At 52.0% G+C, this 18354-nt stretch overlaps 2 protein-coding genes across 3 annotated transcripts in view; one reads left to right on the top strand and one right to left on the bottom strand.

Annotated features, from left to right (window-relative positions):
* The window catches only part of UBE2O (ubiquitin conjugating enzyme E2 O), a 55635-nt gene extending 48864 nt beyond the window's left edge, over positions 1-6771 (bottom strand). For both annotated transcript variants that reach the window (XM_060290548.1, XM_030837762.2), the window contains exon 1: positions 6265-6771. In XM_060290548.1, the coding sequence (XP_060146531.1) occupies positions 6265-6681 (417 nt within the window). In that variant the 5' untranslated portion in view covers positions 6682-6771. The remainder of the gene's footprint in view (positions 1-6264) is intronic.
* A 9763-nt stretch (positions 6772-16534) lies between these two features.
* Positions 16535-18194, top strand: AANAT (aralkylamine N-acetyltransferase). The gene is given in 6 exon segments (XM_060291221.1): positions 16535-16553; positions 16803-17012; positions 17350-17504; positions 17897-17960; positions 17963-18133; positions 18136-18194. Coding segments are annotated over 6 exon segments (678 nt in total).
* Positions 18195-18354: the final 160 nt, after the last annotated feature.

Below are 18354 nucleotides of genomic sequence, written 5' to 3' on the forward strand. Positions count from 1 at the left end.
TAAGTGTCTCATTCCTTTGACCTCGCTGCAGAAAATAAAAGGTTTCCGTCTCTCAAAATATGCAAACCAAAAACCCCTCAGCCAGTCAACTGGATTTAACCCAAAAAGGACATGCATTCCAGCACTTACTGCCTAGCTGAATACTCCTGAACAGTGTATCATTTGCCTCAATGTTTAAATCATAAAAACTTTTTCACAATCCTGCTTAAGAACACAGTATACCTGCGGACAAAACTGACCAAAAGATCCATTCAACACAGTCCGCCTGCACTGAAGGACACGAAATCCTCAACCGCAGAGTGCAGCTGAAGAGCAAAACAAGGGCAAAGAAGCTTGGAGTAGATAAACGCAGAGGGCTCCCATTAACATGATTCAGTCCTATTCTGAACTACAAAAAATTCCAGTAAGCGTTTTGCTCTTCTCTGTCTGTAACCACACGTCAGGTGGCTCCTAATAAAGCCCCCCGAGGCCGGGGGAAATGTCAGCAAGAGAAGAAATTCTGAACGTGTGTCCCTGCTCAGTAAGAGCTGCCACTGTGGACGCAGCTGCGTGAAAATCTCGACTTTCTCAGGGCTTAGCATCGAGCCGCCAGGCCAGTGAAGCCTCAGGGAGGAGCTACAGTTAAAAACACCAAACTGCTAGTAAGTACAAGTGACAGCACCTTGTAAACTGAAAAGCACTTTGTTAACGGTCCTGATGGCCATTTCCCCCTTTTGAGCACCCTCCCACCCCGATCCAGAAGCTGCCTAACTCCGAAAGTTCTTTCAATCGGAATAGAAGCACAGATTACGTCTTCCAAGGGTTAAGGCTTTTTAAGAGAGAACCCACTCATCACTGAAATCGCCCTAAATTCAACTCTGAGGGGACCACAGGGTCAGCTAACACTGATCACGGGTCCAGCATTGTTGTGACGGCAATTCACGTCACACACTATACCTGCACCCCTCTTGTAAAGTACTGGCCCCATAGATGTTCCACTGGATTCCATGAGGCCCCTGGGGAAAAGAGTAAAAAAGAGAAAAAGTTCCTTTCAATGGAACAGGAAAATGACAAAGAAAAAAGTAGGAATACCAGTGATGTGGGGATGGGGAAAGCACTAAAAGACCTTCAATGTCCTAAAGCCAAAACAGGTGGGGAGCAGAGTCTGCCGGGAAACTGACAGGAGAAGGGACTGGAACTGAGCGGAACTCAGCCTCTCTCCGAGGAGTCCTTCCGAACCTGAACCTGACTCGTGACTCAGCATTCCCAGCCGGAGGGTGACAACAGCAGCAGGAGAGGGGGCACCAGGTCAGGCTGGATTTCCTAACGCCGACCTTTTCTAAGACAACACAGAAAGACCAGTTACTCAGACCTGCTCTGCTATGGGAGATGCAGGTGGGGAATCAGACTTACAAAGGTTCCTTACACTCAACATCTAGGGGTGTTCACAAGTTCTCCGGAAATAAAATGTGTTTTCTGACCATTATTTTGATAACGACCGAGGGGCCAGGGAATGACAACTGTAGAAGAGAAGCGCCCTGCAGTGCCAACATGGTGTTTCCCCCACACGCCTGCTCCCAGCCATGATCCCCTCCCTTGCGGCCGCTGGTCCACCTCCCACCCATCCCAATGCCCTGCCCTTTCTCCTCACCTGCGCTTCCCGCCTACTCCACTATGACTTCTAAGTGTGCAAAGACTGGATGATTAATGCCAATCACAGGGTTTGTGACTCATGTTTGATTAGGGAACTCGATATATTAACGACCTGTGAATCCTCAGATGACAGCAAACTATATTTACTTCCATTTGTATTTGGGTTCCTCCACTTATTAGCAGTGTGACATTGGACAAGTTACTCAACTTCTCTGTTCCTCAGTTTCCTCCTCTGAAATACAGGGATGATAACAGTACCTAATTCACAGGGGTACTGCAAGCATTAAGTGAGCAACACACATAAAGCACTTACGGAGTGCCCAGCACGTAGTACCACAATAACGAGAAGAACAAACATTATGTAATCTTTAAGTACAAAAGCAATACTCTGTCATCCCTATAATTCATAATCCCGTTACCTGTCTTTTGGGAATTTCAAAAGATGCCTCCTGGATTCTGGAAGATATACATAACATACATACATATTCATTCCCTCCCCCTCCTGGAGGCTGGTGGACTTCAGCAGACGTTACTTTAAACGTGCACTACTGAATTTCTTATAAAGTAACAGAGGAGTGAAGATCATGAGTATTTATAGAAGAGGCTTAATAAAGAAATCGAATCTATAATCCACCAGGTCGCAAGCAACAACATCGTCAAACAGGAATTCCTACACCCCTGAAACAAACCCCTGTGCTGCGCCTTTTCCTTCTCCTTCGAGTGGCGTCACCCTATGACACATGGATGTGATCTCCTGCAGGGACGGGGCTGGCTCTGTCTGATGGACATCAGGATGGTGTCTGCTAAGAGCCAAGTGGCTGCTAGGGGCACCACCTGGCGACACTTCTGGTTATTCCACCTGTGCAGGCTCATTTCACGGGCTAGAAAGACAGACCTCGTATTTTATTGCAGAGACACAAAATGAGGCAGTGACAAGGCCAAGGTCATTCAGAGTAGGTGACAGACAGGAAGAGCACCCAAGGGTTTTGACTTCCAATCACGGGACACAAACACACGCCCTTCATCTGGTGAAAGTGCCCTTGAGTCAGGTGGCGAGCCAGACAGAGGCACCACGAAGGCACTGAGGCCTAGGAGTTAGAAACCAGAAGCCAAGGGGCGAAGACTAAAATCACAGAACAACGGTGAGATGCCACAAGCGCTGTGATCCTACCTGAATAAAATGCAATTAGATGCACTTAGTCCTGCATCTTGCTTAACCTTACATCACTAAGAACAACTGCTTTTAATGAGCCCAGCACCTGGACAAGAGAAGGAAGCAAACTTCGCAGGCTGTGATGCGACACTTAAATAGCTTTCCCCATGGAAATGATGGCCTGAGTAGGAGACAAAAATAGACTGAAAAGCCAATTCCTGACATCAGGGATGCTACACACACACACACCCCGCACACAAAACATCTCACAAAAGCAGGATGATCACGAACAGACAGCTTTAATTTAGACATGAAATTTCAAGCCAGGTAAGACCCTGAAAGTTGTGGCAACTGAGAGCAAAAGACAACGCACGAGAGATGGGAAAGCAAAGGAAAGCTAAAGCAGTGTAAACAGGAAGCCCTAAACCTGGACAGACAGCAATTAGCTCTCTTCCTTATAGGGGCCACTCTGTCCAACCATCTCACGTGGAGACCAGAAAGACCCACCACGTCTAGCCAATGCTCGAGAAGGGGGAGAGGCTATCGGCATTTGGCTTTATTCCAAACATTTACTCAAAGGATGACCGCTGATGGGGATGGGGCAAATCTCCGCATAGGAGATCCACGGCCAAATGGGAAAAGTTTCAAGTAGATAAATCAGCTCCCACGCTGAAGGGGTCAGGAGCTCCGGGAAAGGAAGGAGCACGAACCGCGCGCTTCTTTTACGTCCTGAAGAAGCGTAACTTTGGCTGCTTGAAGCCTCAGGCGCTGGACCATAAATTCCAGTTTCTAGGAAGAACTCCTTATTTTATTTCTGTTGATAATTTTCATGGTAGTGGCCAGGAGGGGATAGGACTTGTTGGCCAGCCTCTTCATCTCTCTCTCTGAATTTTCTGAATTTGTTCATTAAAAACTTAAAAGAAATTAAGAGACTAAGATTACTCATTGTCTACCGTACTAACACAAAAACTACAAAAACACTCCACAGCCTACTAAACAACCCACACTAACAGGACACTACTTACAAAATGCCAATAGGTGGCAGCTTTAAAAAGAAAGAAGTTTCCCAAGATTGTCACTAGTTTATTCTATCAGTAACTGGGTTCTCAAATCTCATAACCAGATTAGTGCGGGACTAGGAATCAGAACCTAAATGCTCAGTCTTGGTCTAATGGTCTTTCCTTTACGGCACACCGTCACCTCAATGGATTTATAAGGAGTGGGAGGTGAGAAGGAAAATCTTCCTAAACCACAATGCTGCAAGGTCCCAGGACCCACCCCGTCACCCTAGTGGGTGGTCAGGAGCAAAGCAAGAGAGACATTCAGCTGACCAGGGTCATCTGTGCCTACGGTTCTGGGTAACAGAGAGGTGCCTATCAGGTATAAACTCGCCTCTCCCTCCCCAGTAAGCCTACTCTCAAATCCTAAAAGCAGCAGTGGGTCCTGCCATCCATGAATAGACACTACATGTCACCACTTCCTAGAATTCTTATATCCCTTAGCTTCTGCCAAGCTCAGAAGCTGCAGAAACTACAATGGCAAAGAAAACATCACCAGTGGAGCCACGATGGATTCCAACAAATTCAAAGCAAGTCAAGACGGCAGCTTCAAAATATATCCAAGCTGGTGCCTTGAAGCTACTTTCTACTAGATTCCAAAATAGGTATTTTAAGTCAAACTTCGTATAATTACACATGGTGGGGGGAGGCAGACTGAACATAACTGTAAACAAAGTTAACCACCAGTGTCAAGATGAACAGGAACAACAACTGATAAACATGGCAGCTCCCGGCAGTGAGCTAGGCCTGCCTCCCTGAGTCCCAGGGCAGGAGGCCATGACAGAGTAAAACGAGTTCCGTTCCAAAGTCACAAACCTTTAGAGAAGATGGTTAGGGAAAAACATTTTTTAAGAACCCACGGGAAAACGCTAGCAACCATTTGCTAGTGTGACAATGCACAAACACAGCGTAAAGAGCAAAAATCTTCCCTTCCCAACACGGCAACACTGGTGGTAATTTTTAAGAAGCATTCTGCTGCAAAAAGTAATCTTTTCCACATACTTTTGCATGAACTTATCGTTTTCTCTCCGAGTCAGAGAAGCTACCACCTGATTTGTATTTCTCTGAGGGGAAGCCAGGGGTCCTGTGTGCAGATTTCTATGTCTGTGGATGCCCGTGCGCTGGCCAGGAAAAAGACCTTGCTGGTATCAGCAGTCACTTCTGCCACTAGGAAATGGATCATAGGCTCTTCCTGGGAGTGGGGCCTTTTTCCCCTCCTGAGCTGTCATCACAGACCCCTTGTGCAGGTCACCTTTGTCTCCCAGGGTGTGAGAAACCCAGATCAACTTCTAAAGTGCCCTCCCCTGAAATCACACCACTCAACATCCCAGGCAGCTAAACCAGCCCAGGCCTGATTTCTGCTTCCCAACACAGCAATACTGGTGGTAATTTTTAAGAAGCATTCGAAATGTTTTCTTGAAGGAGAGAAGGAGGAAGAGATGAAGAAGGGGTGAAAAATACAGGGGGCGTGTGTGTCTGTCTGAATCACTGATAGGAATTCACACTCAAGAAAACAAGTCATGAAAACCACCAAACCAACCCTGGTTCACAGTTTCAGGTTTATGACAATGAATGCTTTTTGCAGTTTTGTAAAACTGCAGTATTCACCAACATCATAAGAGAGTCTGACGTTTCCTTAATGGCCTCAGGTAAAAAAAAAAAACCCTTCAGGTTTCCAAATGGGTGGCTCTCCTCCATCCATAGTTCTATAGTTTTTTTTTTTTCAATTAGTCCAACTGTACTTAAGAGTCATCAATCCCAGTCAGCAGCTGTCACATCCCTCCCTGCTCCCCCAGTACTATTAATATCACAGCTCTGATTGTTAATGATTTACTCAAAGTTCCCTGCAGCAATTAAAACGAGACAACAAGGTAAAACACAAAGGAGTTGGTTTTCTTCACCCATAATAACGCATTCTGTAATCTAGTGAACTTCTTGGGGTTTTATGTCGGCCGCGATTTTCACCTCTATCTTTGTTTTGGAATGCCACAACCCCTCCCTGCACGGACCGGACCGGCACGGCCTTCCTTTCTGGATGCACAATGCACCATGTAGCTCCTTGGGGGTCAGCAAAACGCCGCACCGGTGTAAAGCCGAGCGTGCCCGAGAGCCCCAGGAGTTCCCCCCACTAGAGTGGGTCCACATACACAATCTTGAGGCCGACACCGCAGCCTAGTACGGCTTGGAAGTCCTCCGTGTGCGGAATCCCGGGGCCCGGTGGCCCAGGGCTGGTGCAATGACTTTGCACCGGAGCGTCCCCTCCGCTGAGGCTTGTCCTCCCACCTCGGCCCACTGCAGTTGCACCATTCCGGGCAGCGACCCGCACGTCTCCACTCCTACCCTAGGGCTCTAGCTGCCAACTCGGTCCTCCGTCGGCCCCCGGCCCCGGCCCCCGCCCGCCGGCCCGCCGCCCAGCCGCACCTTGGTCTCCTTCACGTGCTGCTTGACGCCCTCCGGGTACCACTGGACGCGCACGTAGCCGCGGCGCAGCGGGCTGGCCCGGCCCTCCTCGTGGCCCGCGCCCCCCGCCTCGGAGCAGCCCGAGCTCCCGCGGCCCTCCTCCTCGCCCTCCGAGTCCGAGTCCTCGCCGTGGATGAGGCGCACCAGCCCGAAGTGCACCGAGCCGCGGTAACGGCCCGACACCAGGTCGTGAGAGAAGAGCAGCCGCTGCGAGCCGGCTTCGGGACCGGAGTCCGAGGACGGCCCGGAGGCCGAGTCCGGGGCGGGCGCCGGCGCCGGGGCGGGGGCTGCGTCCGGGGCCGAGGTCTCGTCCGGGGCCGTGTCTGGGACCTGGGCGGGAGCCGAGACTGAGGGCGCGGGTGCTGCTGGATCCGCCATAACTGCTCTGCGCGAGTCTCGGGCGGCGGCGGCGGCGGCGGCGGCGGCAGCAGCAGCGGCGGCGGCGGCAGCAGCAGCAGCAGCGGCAGCAGAAACGGCAGCAGCGGCGGCGACGAAAGAGGCGCGGGCAGGCGGGGCCAGCCGGCGCCGGGGGCGGAACCACGGCGCGCTGACGTGACCTTACGTGCCGTCGTCGTCAGGAAACCGAGATGCGGTTGCTAGGGGCTACCGCCTTGTCGCTAGGGGACGCTGGAGATTCTGCCTGGGGCGGGGGACGTGGTGGGAACGGATGAACTCCACGAGGGCGAGCGGGGCCAGAGGGGATAAAAGTAGAGGGAGCGGGCAGGGGTGGGGACCCAGGAGGAGGAAGTAGAGTGGTCACCGAGGAAAAGGGGAGTGGCCGAGGTGGGACGGAGGATGGTCCGAAGAGTGTCAACAACACTTAATGAGCTCCCCTGGCGTCTCCAGTCTAGTCATAGGCACTGAGAGGGATACAGAAAGAACAAGGTACAGTTTCTGTCCTCTAGGTGTTTACAATCTAGTTGAGGAGGCAAAACATGTACTATACACATTAAATAGCTTAAAAGCAGCTCCAAGGCAGCTTGTAAGCAAGGCCACATAGAGAGTGTATCTAGAGTGTATTGCTTTAGGGAATTCCGTGCACAGCCTGGAAGGTTATGACCCCTCAGGGATTGGTCAAGGGGTTGGTGAAGGAGTCCCAGAGAAAGATCAGAAAGGTAAGCAAGTTGGGCTTCCCTGGTGGCACAGTAGTTTAGAATCCGCCTGCCAATGCAGGGGACACGGGTTCGAGCCCTGGTCCGGGAAGATCCCACATACCGCAGAGCAACTAAGCCCGTGCACCACAACTGTTGAGCCTGCGCTTTAGAGCCCGAGAGCCACAACTACTGAGCCCGCGCGCCGAAACTACTGAAGCTTGAGTGCCTAGAGCCCGTGCTCCGCAACAAGAGAAGCCACCGCAATGAGAAGCCCGTGCACCACAATGAAGAGTAGCCCCCGCTCGCCGCAACTAGAGAAAGCCCGCGCGCAACAACGGAGACCCCACGCAGCCAAAAATAAATAAAATTAAATAAATAAGAAAGGTAAGCAAGTGTTAGTGGCCCCTGTGGTTTGGCTTTAAATACATCTAAATGAGTTCAAAGCTCGTTGAGGCTTATGCATGGCAAGAGGTAGGATAGTGAGGTAGTTAAGAGTAGAAGCCATAGGGGATTCCCCGGTGGCGCAGTGTGAGAATCTGCCTGACAATGCAGGGTACATGAGTTCAATCCCAGGCCCGGGAAGATCCCACATGCTGTGGAGGTACTGAGCCCGCGCACCTAGAGCCCGTGCTCCGCAACAATAGAAGCCACCACAATGAGAACATAACTGTAAACAAAATTGATTCCAATTTTCAGCACTGCCACTTACTAGTCTTATAAAATTGGCAAGCTGATAAACTTGTTTTCACCTTAATTTTCTCATCTGTAAAATTGGGGAGGTAATAGCAGTACCCGTCTCATCTGGCATTTGAGAGGATTAAGTGAAATAGACCAGTGCCTGGCATATAGTTCCCTCAATAAAGGAACTTTTTTTATAATATTACATTATTATAATATTTCAAGCCCCCTGCCTAGACTAAAATTCTAGATTGGAAGAACTCTTAGACCTATGATCTGCTCCAGATTGCCATTTTAAAATATAAAAAGTAATTATACTAATGTGTCTCCTAAGTAAGTTCCAAATGATTTAGATGTATTCTCAGCAGACAGATTCATAATGGGTTGTTGAAAGGAAATTAGGAATAATCAAGCTATAGCCCTCACCTTTCTCAGTTAAAATCTTTTTTCTTTTCCCACAATTTTCTGCAAGACCATCAATGGAAGATTAGTAAGATGATTCAATATTACAGTATTTAGTTTCTTCCAGAAAGTCATTGGGTACTTTATAGACTGCCGAGGATACAGACTACACTCATGGAAAAGTTATAAGAACACTCATGAAAGAAAAAACATTTTAAAAAAAATAGAAAAAAAAAGAAGAAGAACATGCGTGAAGCACAGACGGCAATCTGAGTACATGAGATGCCCTGAGCCAAGTACTTATTGAGTAATAAGTAATATTGGTAATTATTGGGCTTGGGGTGGGGGGGGGCCCAATATGGACCTGTATCTTAGAAAACTCACATACTAAGATATAGAAAAAGAGCTTAAGGGGAATTAGTATATGATTCAGGGCCACAGCTGGGTTCCCAAATCATCGGCTTCCCATCACAGACCACAGTGCAGAATGGCCATCTGGAATCATTGCTGTAAGGACACAGTTCCCTACTCCCTTCCCCATAAAGACCTGGGAGGCTTAGTAGCAGTGACATAGTAACTTCTGTTCCATCTACCATGTCCCTTTAGCTCTGTCTCCTTGGCCTCGATCACCTAACATTTATTGATCATCCACCTAACATTTATTGATCACCTATTATTGACCAGGCACTTTGCCAGGCACATTCACATACATTATCTTGTTTGTTATCACAATCTGGAATATAGGTGTAACTAACCCTCTTGTACCAGTGAGGAAACAGAACCCAAGGAATTCAGCGCCTAAGGTCACAAGGTAGTAACTGGCAGAGCCAGGTTGGAACCCAGGTTTCCTGACTCAAGTGCAGGGTCTTTTTTTTTGGCCACGCCACGTGGCTTGTGGGATGTTAGTTCCCCAACCAGGGATTGAACCCAACCCCGGGCCCTCGGCAGTGAAAGCATGGAGTCCTAACCACTGGACCGCCAGGGAAGTCCCTGCAGGGGCTTTTCTAGTCCTGTGTCCATCAAGGGATGGGGGGTGAGCAAGTCGTTAGGAGGGGCAGGGCAATGAACGCCCGAAATCTTTGTTTGAGGTCAAAAATCCAAGTGAGCTTTGCGTTCTACTCCATCTTATGCCAGTGTTTGTTTTCATATAAAAAGAATGTCCTTTTTTCCCTAATCGTTGAGTAAAATTAGCACTCCAGGAAGATGTGCCGTGTTTATTCTGTGGCTTCTTATAATAACAGCTAATAATAGCAACCATTTATTGAGCTGTAACTTAATGCCAGGTACTATGATAAGTGCTTACATAGATTACCCACCTTTACATAGATGATCTGCCTGTGAGGGAGGAAGTATGAGCCCCTACTTTGTGAAGCACTGTGCCAGACTGTGCTGTGCCCCGCTCCCGCACCACTACCAAGAACGTTCTAGGCTGTAGGCAAGAGACCTAGATTTCAAATGCTGACCCCTCCCTTGCTAAACCTGTTCTGAGCACGTGGATCCTCTTGTATTTATATGTGTAACCCTGGTGCCTAGTAAGTGCCTGGCACAGCACTGGCACGCAATAATGTAACATCTTGGTGGGTACAGTCTGAGGTTTCTGTACTTCCACTTGGCCAGTTTCCCAGCCTCTCCTCTGTATACCTGAGGAGTTGAAGCTGGGGTGGGGGAGAGCAGCGCTCTCTAGCCCTCTCCTGCCCATGCTCCCTCAAAGCCCTTTCTTCTCTTTTTTTCATATTTTATTTATTTGGCTGCACCGGGTCTTTGTTGCTACATGCAGGATCTTTGTTGCCACGTGCGCGGTATTTGTTGCGGCATGCGGGATCTTTTAGTTGTGGCATGCGAACTCTTAGTTGCAGCATGTGGGATCTAGTTCCCCAACCAAAGGTCAAACCTGGGCCCCCTGCATTAGGAAGGCAGAGTCTTAGGCACTGGACCACCAGGGAAGTCCCTCAAAGCCCTTTCTATCACCCCCAGCTTGAGCTTCATCCGAGCCCTTTTACAGAGAGAAGCTCAGTGCGTTCCTCCCCACCTCATGGAGACCTTCAGTGCCCTCACTCAGACCTGAGATGCCCTGGACAAGGTTTGAGTCTTGACTCCTTCCCAAACCCCCAGACAGTGTCTCTTTACATCCAGGCTGGCGAGTTGGGTGAGCCTGGATGGAAGCGACTGCCTGATTTTTATTTTCATAATTGTTGAATGAAAAAAACCCTTTATTCCCCAATGGAGAAACCCCCTTCTCTCATGGCCCCAACACCTAGCCCTTCTTGGCAAAGAGAGATGCTTCTTGGGAGAATTTTGCTTATTTACAAATGTGCCTGCCAGAAACTGAGCTAGCCTGGCCACTCCCCTTGCTAAGGAGCTGGCCAGGTGCAGGAGGCAGCAGAGCTGACAGCAAAGTGAGCTGATCTCTGGGAAGCAGGCCGTGTCTTGTCCCTATCTTAACTGGCCACTGGCTGCCTCTCCAGACCCATGCATGAAGTGTGCACGGGCCCCACACCGCCCGCTGGGGGTGCCTTACCCTGCCCAGCCTCTCCAAACCTCCGTGTAGGAGCAAATTCAGACGGGCTCAGAGAGGTCCTTCTACCCTGCAATGAGTGTTTGGGGGCTCTAGGCTGGCTTCAGCACTGGGGGCTTTAGTTCAGAAAGTGGGACAGGAGGGGAGCTGCCCTGGAGAGTCCTCCCACACCTCAGTGGCTGGCTGGAGAAACGCCTCTGAGATCCAGCTGTGTGTTGCTCTAGAATCACGGGCTCTTGGAGTTAAAGGGGCTCTTCTTGTCCCTGGAGCCTCACCTCTCCTTGCATTGATGCCTTGGGAGAACCAAGTGTGGGGTCTGCCCAAGGTCACCCTGCAGTACAGTCAGAATCAGGACCCAGACCAGCTGGCTTTTGGCCATTCTCACTCCTGACTCTGAGGATGGGTTGCAATCCACTGCGTGAAACACTTTGTGCTGAGGGCAACAGTGGGAAGGCTGAGCCATAGTGAGAGCCCAGGCTTGGCAGGCTCATCCTGCTTCCCTCCTCCTTGAGGATACAGGGGCCAAAGACAGCAAATCCACCAGACCAGCTTGCAGAACAACAGGGCTGCAGTGGCTTAATCAGGCCATGCTCTTCACCACCGACAACCCTGGATGACCAGCCACGGGTGCCAAGTGGCATCTTCTCCCCAGACCCCTTCCTTTTCCCAGAGTCCTCATCCAGGTTGATGGCAAGGTCACTTACCTGGGTACCAAGTTGGCCACCTGAGGGTCAGCCCTCGATATTGAGCTCCGTAAGTCATCAAAGCCCAGGTCATGGTCCCTCTACCCCCTTTTCACAACCCCAAATCCAGAGCTGCTCCGCGGAGGGCAGCTCCACGGGGGCTGGTGCGGGAGTGGTGATGGGATGGTCCAGTGGCTAAGGCTGGGGTTCTGCCGTTAGATGAACGTGGGTTTGAAGCTTGTGCTGCCGCTGACTCACTATGTGACCTTGGGCAGCTTATTTTACTTCTCTGAGCCTTGGTTTCCTCTCTGTAAAATGGGAATAATAACAGTATCTACTAGATAGGGCTATTGAGAATTTAACTGACATGATGAATGGGAGGTGCTTTGCACCTGCCTGCACAATGTAGGCGCTTGATCAACGTTACCTGCTGCTATTAATTCATCTCCATCCCTTGCCTACGCCATTGCTGTAGTCGCCTCACCACCTTGTTCCCAGGAGATTGAAAATATAAACATGATCATTCGACTTCTTTGTTTAGCGTCTTTCTGTGGCTTTCCATGGTCCACCAGAGAATGGCACAAGGGCCCCTTCATGAATTGGTTCCTTCCACCTACCTCCCACCCCGCCTTCCAGCTCTGCACCCCAGTGCACACAGTCCACGCTCTGGCCTCAGCTGCTCACGCCAGGATCCCAACGTTTTGGGGCCACCATGCCTTTGCACTTGCTTCACCATCTGCTTGTAATTTTTTCTTTTTTTTCTTTTTTTTTGGGGGGGAGGTACACGGCCCTCTCACTGTTGTGGCCTCTCCCGTGGCGGAGCACAGGCTCCGGACGTGCAGGCTCAGCGGCCATGGCTCACGGGCCCAGCCGCTCCGTGGCATGTGGGATCTTCCCAGACCAGGGCACGAACCCATGCCATGTCCCCTGCATCGGCAGGCAGACTCTCAACCACTGCTCCACCAGGGCAGCCCTGCTTGTAATTTTTTATTCCTCTACTTCAACCCATGGTTTTACCTAAAGAACTCCTTTTCATCTTACAATACTCAGCTTGGGGCTTCTTTTTATTCTATCTATCTATCTATCTATTTATTTATTTATGGCTGAGTTGCGTCTTTGTTGCTGCGCACGGGCCTTCTCTAGTTGCTGAGAGCAGGGGCTACTCTTCATTGCGGTGTGCAGCCTTCTCATTGCAGTGGCTTCTCTTGATGCGGAGCATGGGCTCCAGTACTTGTGGCTTGCGGGCTCTAGAGCGCAGGCTCAGCAGTTGTGGTGCATGGGCTTTATTGCTCCGCAGCATGTGGGATCTTCCCGGACCAGGGCTCAAACCCGTGTGTCCTACATTGGCAGGCGTATTCTTAACCACTGCGCCACCAGGGAAGCCCCAGCTTGGGGCTTCTTATCTATGAAGTCTTCCAAGAGCCCTATTTTCCCCACTTATTCCCCCACTTACCTGGTCATACCTGTCTGATTGCATTTATTTCCCTCTATTACAACCATTTATTTGCATGCCTGTCTCTCCTGTGGGACCGTATCTTCTTTGTACCTTTGTATTCCAGCATCCAGCATAGTTCTGATTCATAGTAGGTACTCAAAAGATTTTTGTTGAGAAAAAGACTCACAGACATAGAAAACAGACTTGCGGTTGTCAGAGGGGAAGGGGGTGGGGGAGGGATGGATTAGGAGTTTGGGGTTAGCAGATGCAAACTATTATATATAGAATGGATAAACAACAAGGTCCTACTGCACAGCCCAGGGAACTATATTCAATATCCTGTGATAAACCATAACAGAAAATATATGAAAAAGACTGTATATATATGTATAACTGAATCACTTTGCTATACAGCAGAAATTAACACAACATTGTAGATCAACTATATGTCAATTTTAAACAAATTATGTTGAATGATTGAACAAAACAAACCAACTTCTCTCAAAGGTCCCGATGGTGCCAACAGGTCTCTGGGACACCTCTGTCTTTGCTCAAGTCCCAAGTTCTCCATTTGTCCTAGACACACACCCTACACAGGCACATTCACCCCACGTGCACATACGTACATATACACGTGTATACACACACGTGCACACACATACACATGTGCCTCCCCCCACCATTGCTCTCTCCTTAAACTTCAGTTTCTAGATCTGGGCTGCCCGCTGCCGTGGCCCCTAACCACCTTGGGCCTTGAGCACTTGAGATGTGGCTGGTCTGAATTGACACTGGATTATGAAGACACAGTGTATAAAAGAAAAAAAAAAACAGAGTATGAAACATGTCTGATAATTTTTATATTGATTCTTTGTTGAAATGACAATAACTTTATATATATTGGGTTAACTACAATATTTTTTTAAAATCAAATTAACCTGTTTCTTTTGGCTTTTTCTCGTGTGGCTACTAGAAAATTGAAAATGACATATGCGGCTCACGGCTCACGGGATCTTTCCGTTGGAGAGCCGGGCTCCAGAGGCTCAGGAAGCCGTAGGTCCCTTCTTTCTCCAGGAGGTGGCGAACTCTTCCTGCTTTTGACACCTCCGTTGCAGAAAGGTCTGGAAAGTTCCTGAGGAAACTGCCTGTGTAATATGGCAGATTTTGAACCCTAAATAAGGACGGGGCCACGTTCAGCCCTGCAGTGATGTCAGCCTATCTATGCAAAGGAGGCTTCAAAATAAATCCACAGCAAATCAACGAGCTAAGTGTCATCCTCCTCGACAGAATCGCCACCTAGTTGATAGGCTCCTAGTCTCTGTATCTAGCATATCGCCGCCACACGTTCAATACAATTTCTGTTTTCCAGAGGTTTATACGCTCCCGGGAGCTCGCCCAGTGAAACTCCTGCACACAGTTCTCCATCTCAGCCTCTGTCCCCTGGGGAACCTGCTAGTGACAGACTATGGTTGGAAAAGTAACTATGATTAGGCAAAATGTGCCCCGTGCCAGGTGTGCAGAGCCTATCTTAAGTGCAGGGGAGGACTGAGAAAAGGATGCCACCCTCAAAACCACCAGAAAATGCAACTAGTTGCCCAAGTGCCTGAACTGAGGGCTGCCTTCCCTGCCTGTCCAGGCCTTTTGGTTGCTCTGCTAGGAAAACTGGGGTCTCAGAGGTATCATCAGAGTGTTTCGGGGCCCCCCAAAACACTGCATCTGGTCCCCACCCACCCCACCCCTCTGTCCTGGAAGGACTTTTTTTTTTTTGCGGTACCCGGGCCTCTCACTGTTGTGGCCTCTCCCGTTGCGGAGCACAGGCTCCGGACGCACAGGCTCAGCAGCCATGGCTCACGGGCCCAGCCGCTCCGCGGCATGTGGGATCTTCCCGGACTGGGGCACGAACCCGTGTCCCCTGCATCGGCAGGCAGACTCTCAACCACTGCGCCACCAGGGAAGCCCTGGAAGGACTCTTAACGGCCATCAGAAGCCTCCTTGTTAGGGGAATCTAAGATCTTTTCTCCACTCTGGGCTGCGTGAGATGCTGCTGGCCACCCCCTCCTTGGGTTCTGGGGTGTGTCCTGATCCTGGGTCTGCTCATTTCCTCATCTTTCTTCCTGCTAATGGTTCCCCCCTCCAACCCAGAGAGAACATCCCCAAGCTTGGGCCCCAGCTTCCCTGTGGGGACACGCGGTCCCTCAGAACGTTCCTCCCATACTGTGACTCAGATGTCCGCTCCATCGTGAGGACAGCCAAGTCTGTATCCGTCATCCCACCGCTATGGAGCATTAGTGGGGTGGGGGCTCAGCCGGATCAGAGGCCAGGCTCTGCTGGGGCAGGTGGGCAGTCAGGTCCCATGGCCCTCTGGGGTTCACCATGTGCCCTGGACAACCTGCCTCCAACTGTCATAGAATGTTCTGGAGCCCTGGAGCAGGAGCCCAGCCATAGCCCAGGACTTGCCTTGGACTACAGAGCCTGTAGGAGAGACCTGGCAGCCAGCCACAGCTGATGCCCAGATGTGTGTATCCCTGTCTGGCGGGCTAGGAGGCCCCAAAGGAGACCAGGCTGGAGCGGGTGACGGTGGGACCCCTAAAGGGGAGAAGAAGTGCAGAGTGGGGGCAGGGTGAGCAGAGTCAGAGCTGGGGGAGCCGTGGTCGCAGGACCCTCTCAAGGGAGCTGGTGCTGGAGGGAGACTGTGGCACAAAGAGCAAAACCCTACGAACAGGGGTCTGGAGAGAAGCCCCTGAGCCGTCCCCACACCGGGACATTTGATGACGTTGACTTTACATCCAGCACCCGGACTGTCCCCTCCCCTCTGGGTCTGCAGTTCTAATTGGCCACCAGGCAAGTGCTCTAAATGATAGCACACTCAGGCTGCCAGAGCTGGAAGGACCCTCAGAGCTGGGCTTGCCCAGGCTTCCAGGGGACAGAGGGTGAATGCCTGTGCCAGCCAGTTGGCGCCAAGGCAGGGATTAGAGTGGACCCATGAGTTTATCCCCGTGCTCTTCCCCCAAAACTCTGGGGCCTCAGCCAGCCACTGTAATCCTCTGCAACCGTGTGCCATCTGAGGTTTCACCCTCAGCACGCAGGGACAAGGCGCAGGGTGGCCGGAGCCCTGCTGACTTCGACCTTCCTGTAAAAGGGAGGCGGGGCGGGTGGGGGATTAGACATCTCTGAGATCAACGTCACGTGCTGCCCGGCCACACTTGCCGCAATAGCCGTGTACCCAGGAGTCTGGATTTTTCTGGTCCTGAGCCTGTGGATGGCCCCTGGGGTGATTGGCTCTGTGGGGGGAACATTCGAGCCCCTGCCCCACAGTCCTGATAAGTGGGACCCCTGCCCCTGGGCTCCCAGAATTCAAGAACGGGAGTCCCCTGCTTGGGGCTTGGAGATATGGGGAGAGAAGGTGGAGGAGGGAGGGCAGGGCGACATGCAGGACGTGGGGCTTTGTAAGGGAGGGACGGCCACCTCTAAGAAGTGCACATCAGCAGACGGTCAGGGAAAGAGACAAACAGTGACCCGGGGACCCAGTAAGCAGGGACAGGGCAGGAAGTGTCCACGCCCTGCTTGCCCGCTCCACCCCAGCCCCGAGATTCCCCACTCCAGGTCCCCTACAAAAGAGACAAGATGCACCATCACCCTGGACGGCCCCCCGGGAGTTGAGGACCAGACCCCTGACCGTCGCTCCTCTGCAACAGGTGCAGAGGGGCCCTCCTCATCACAGAGGCCACTTCTGAAGCTGGGGCCCCCCAGGGTAGCAGCAGCGGCCAGGAGGTCCACTCAGAGCATCCACTACCTGAAGCCTGTGGCTCTGCGCCTGCCACCTGGGATCCCAGAGTCCCCAAGTCACCAGCGGCGCCACACACTCCCCACCGAGTTTTGCTGCCTCACCCCAGAGGATGCTCCTGGCGTGTCTGAGATTGAGTGAGAGGGTGGGTAACCCCCCAACAGGATCCAGGACGCTGCTGAACTCTGTCGCTGTTGCCCTTGGAGAGAAGACCCTCGAGTCTCCTGCCCTTGGCAGTTGGGACCCCAGAGTATCTGACTCTGGGTGTTTCTGTGCATGTGCAAGAGCACATGTGTGTTCAGCAAAGTGGGGGGAAGAGCAGCCCTGAATCCTCTGCTTTCCTGTGGGGGAGGGCTGGGGGCTGAGGGAGCCCACCCCCAGCATCCGAGCAGATGCTCAGTGGACAGTGGGCATGTGGCACGGTGACCACCGAGTCACCACCAGGGCCGGCTCCACAGCCTTCATCTCTGTCTCGGGCATCTGCCCCCTGAACCTGGACCAGGTCCGGCACTTCCTGGCCCTGTGTCCTGAGCTGTCCCTGGACTGGTTCGTGGAGGGCCGCCTTGTGGCCTTCATCGTCGGCTCCCTGTGGGCTGAGGAGAGACTCACTCTGGTGAGGAAGGGGCTGGGGGCAGAGATGCCTAGCCCCAGGAGGGCCTCCGGGGGAGAGACCACTGCCCGATGGTGCCAGCTCCTCCTGTGCTCACAGAGGCAGCCAGGTGGGGGGAGAAGCCTGGAGGCTGGGATCTCTTCCTCCGAGATAAGAGATGAGCACAGACGTGGGTCCTCTCCAGGGCAAGACCAGTCCTTTGCGGTCTCAAGGCCCTCATGAAGGGACCGCCATAGGGCTGGGAAAGTAGGTCCCAATTTGGGGTCTCTTTGGGTAGGAGGGGGGTCCTGATTAGAGGCACTCAGGGGCACCTGCCCTTGGCCCAGTTGGGGGTGGTTTGGGGGTGCAGGTGTCCACAGAGGTGACCTGGACTCGTGTCCATCTCTTGCCCCCAGGGGTCGCTGACACTGCACAGGCCCGAGGGCTGCACGGCCCACCTGCACGTGCTGGCCGTGCACCGCCCCTCCGGAGGCAGGGCAAGGGCTCCATCCTGCTCCGGCGCCACCTGCACCACCTGGGCGGCCATCCGGGCGTGCACCTGGCCGTGCTCACGTGCGAGGACAGGCTGGTGCCCTTCTACCAGAGGTTCGGCTTCCACCCTGTGGGCCCGTGTGCCGTGGGCTCACTCGCCTTCGGGAGATGTAGTGCTCCCTGCGGGGCCACGCCTCCCCGTGCATGCACACCGACTGCTGAACTGGCCGCCCCCGGGGAGCCCACGGACGGGTGCCAGGGGTGTGGGGAGGCAGGCTGGGGGCTCCTACCCAGTCCCGCTGTCCCCTTCTCTGCCCTGCTGTCGCTCAGCTCAGCTCAGCCTGAAGGGAGACAGTGATTCCCAGAGGGTCCTGGGGTGGGG

Source organism: Globicephala melas, chromosome 20, assembly GCF_963455315.2.
Source record: "Globicephala melas chromosome 20, mGloMel1.2, whole genome shotgun sequence".
Taxonomy (NCBI): domain Eukaryota; kingdom Metazoa; phylum Chordata; class Mammalia; order Artiodactyla; family Delphinidae; genus Globicephala; species Globicephala melas.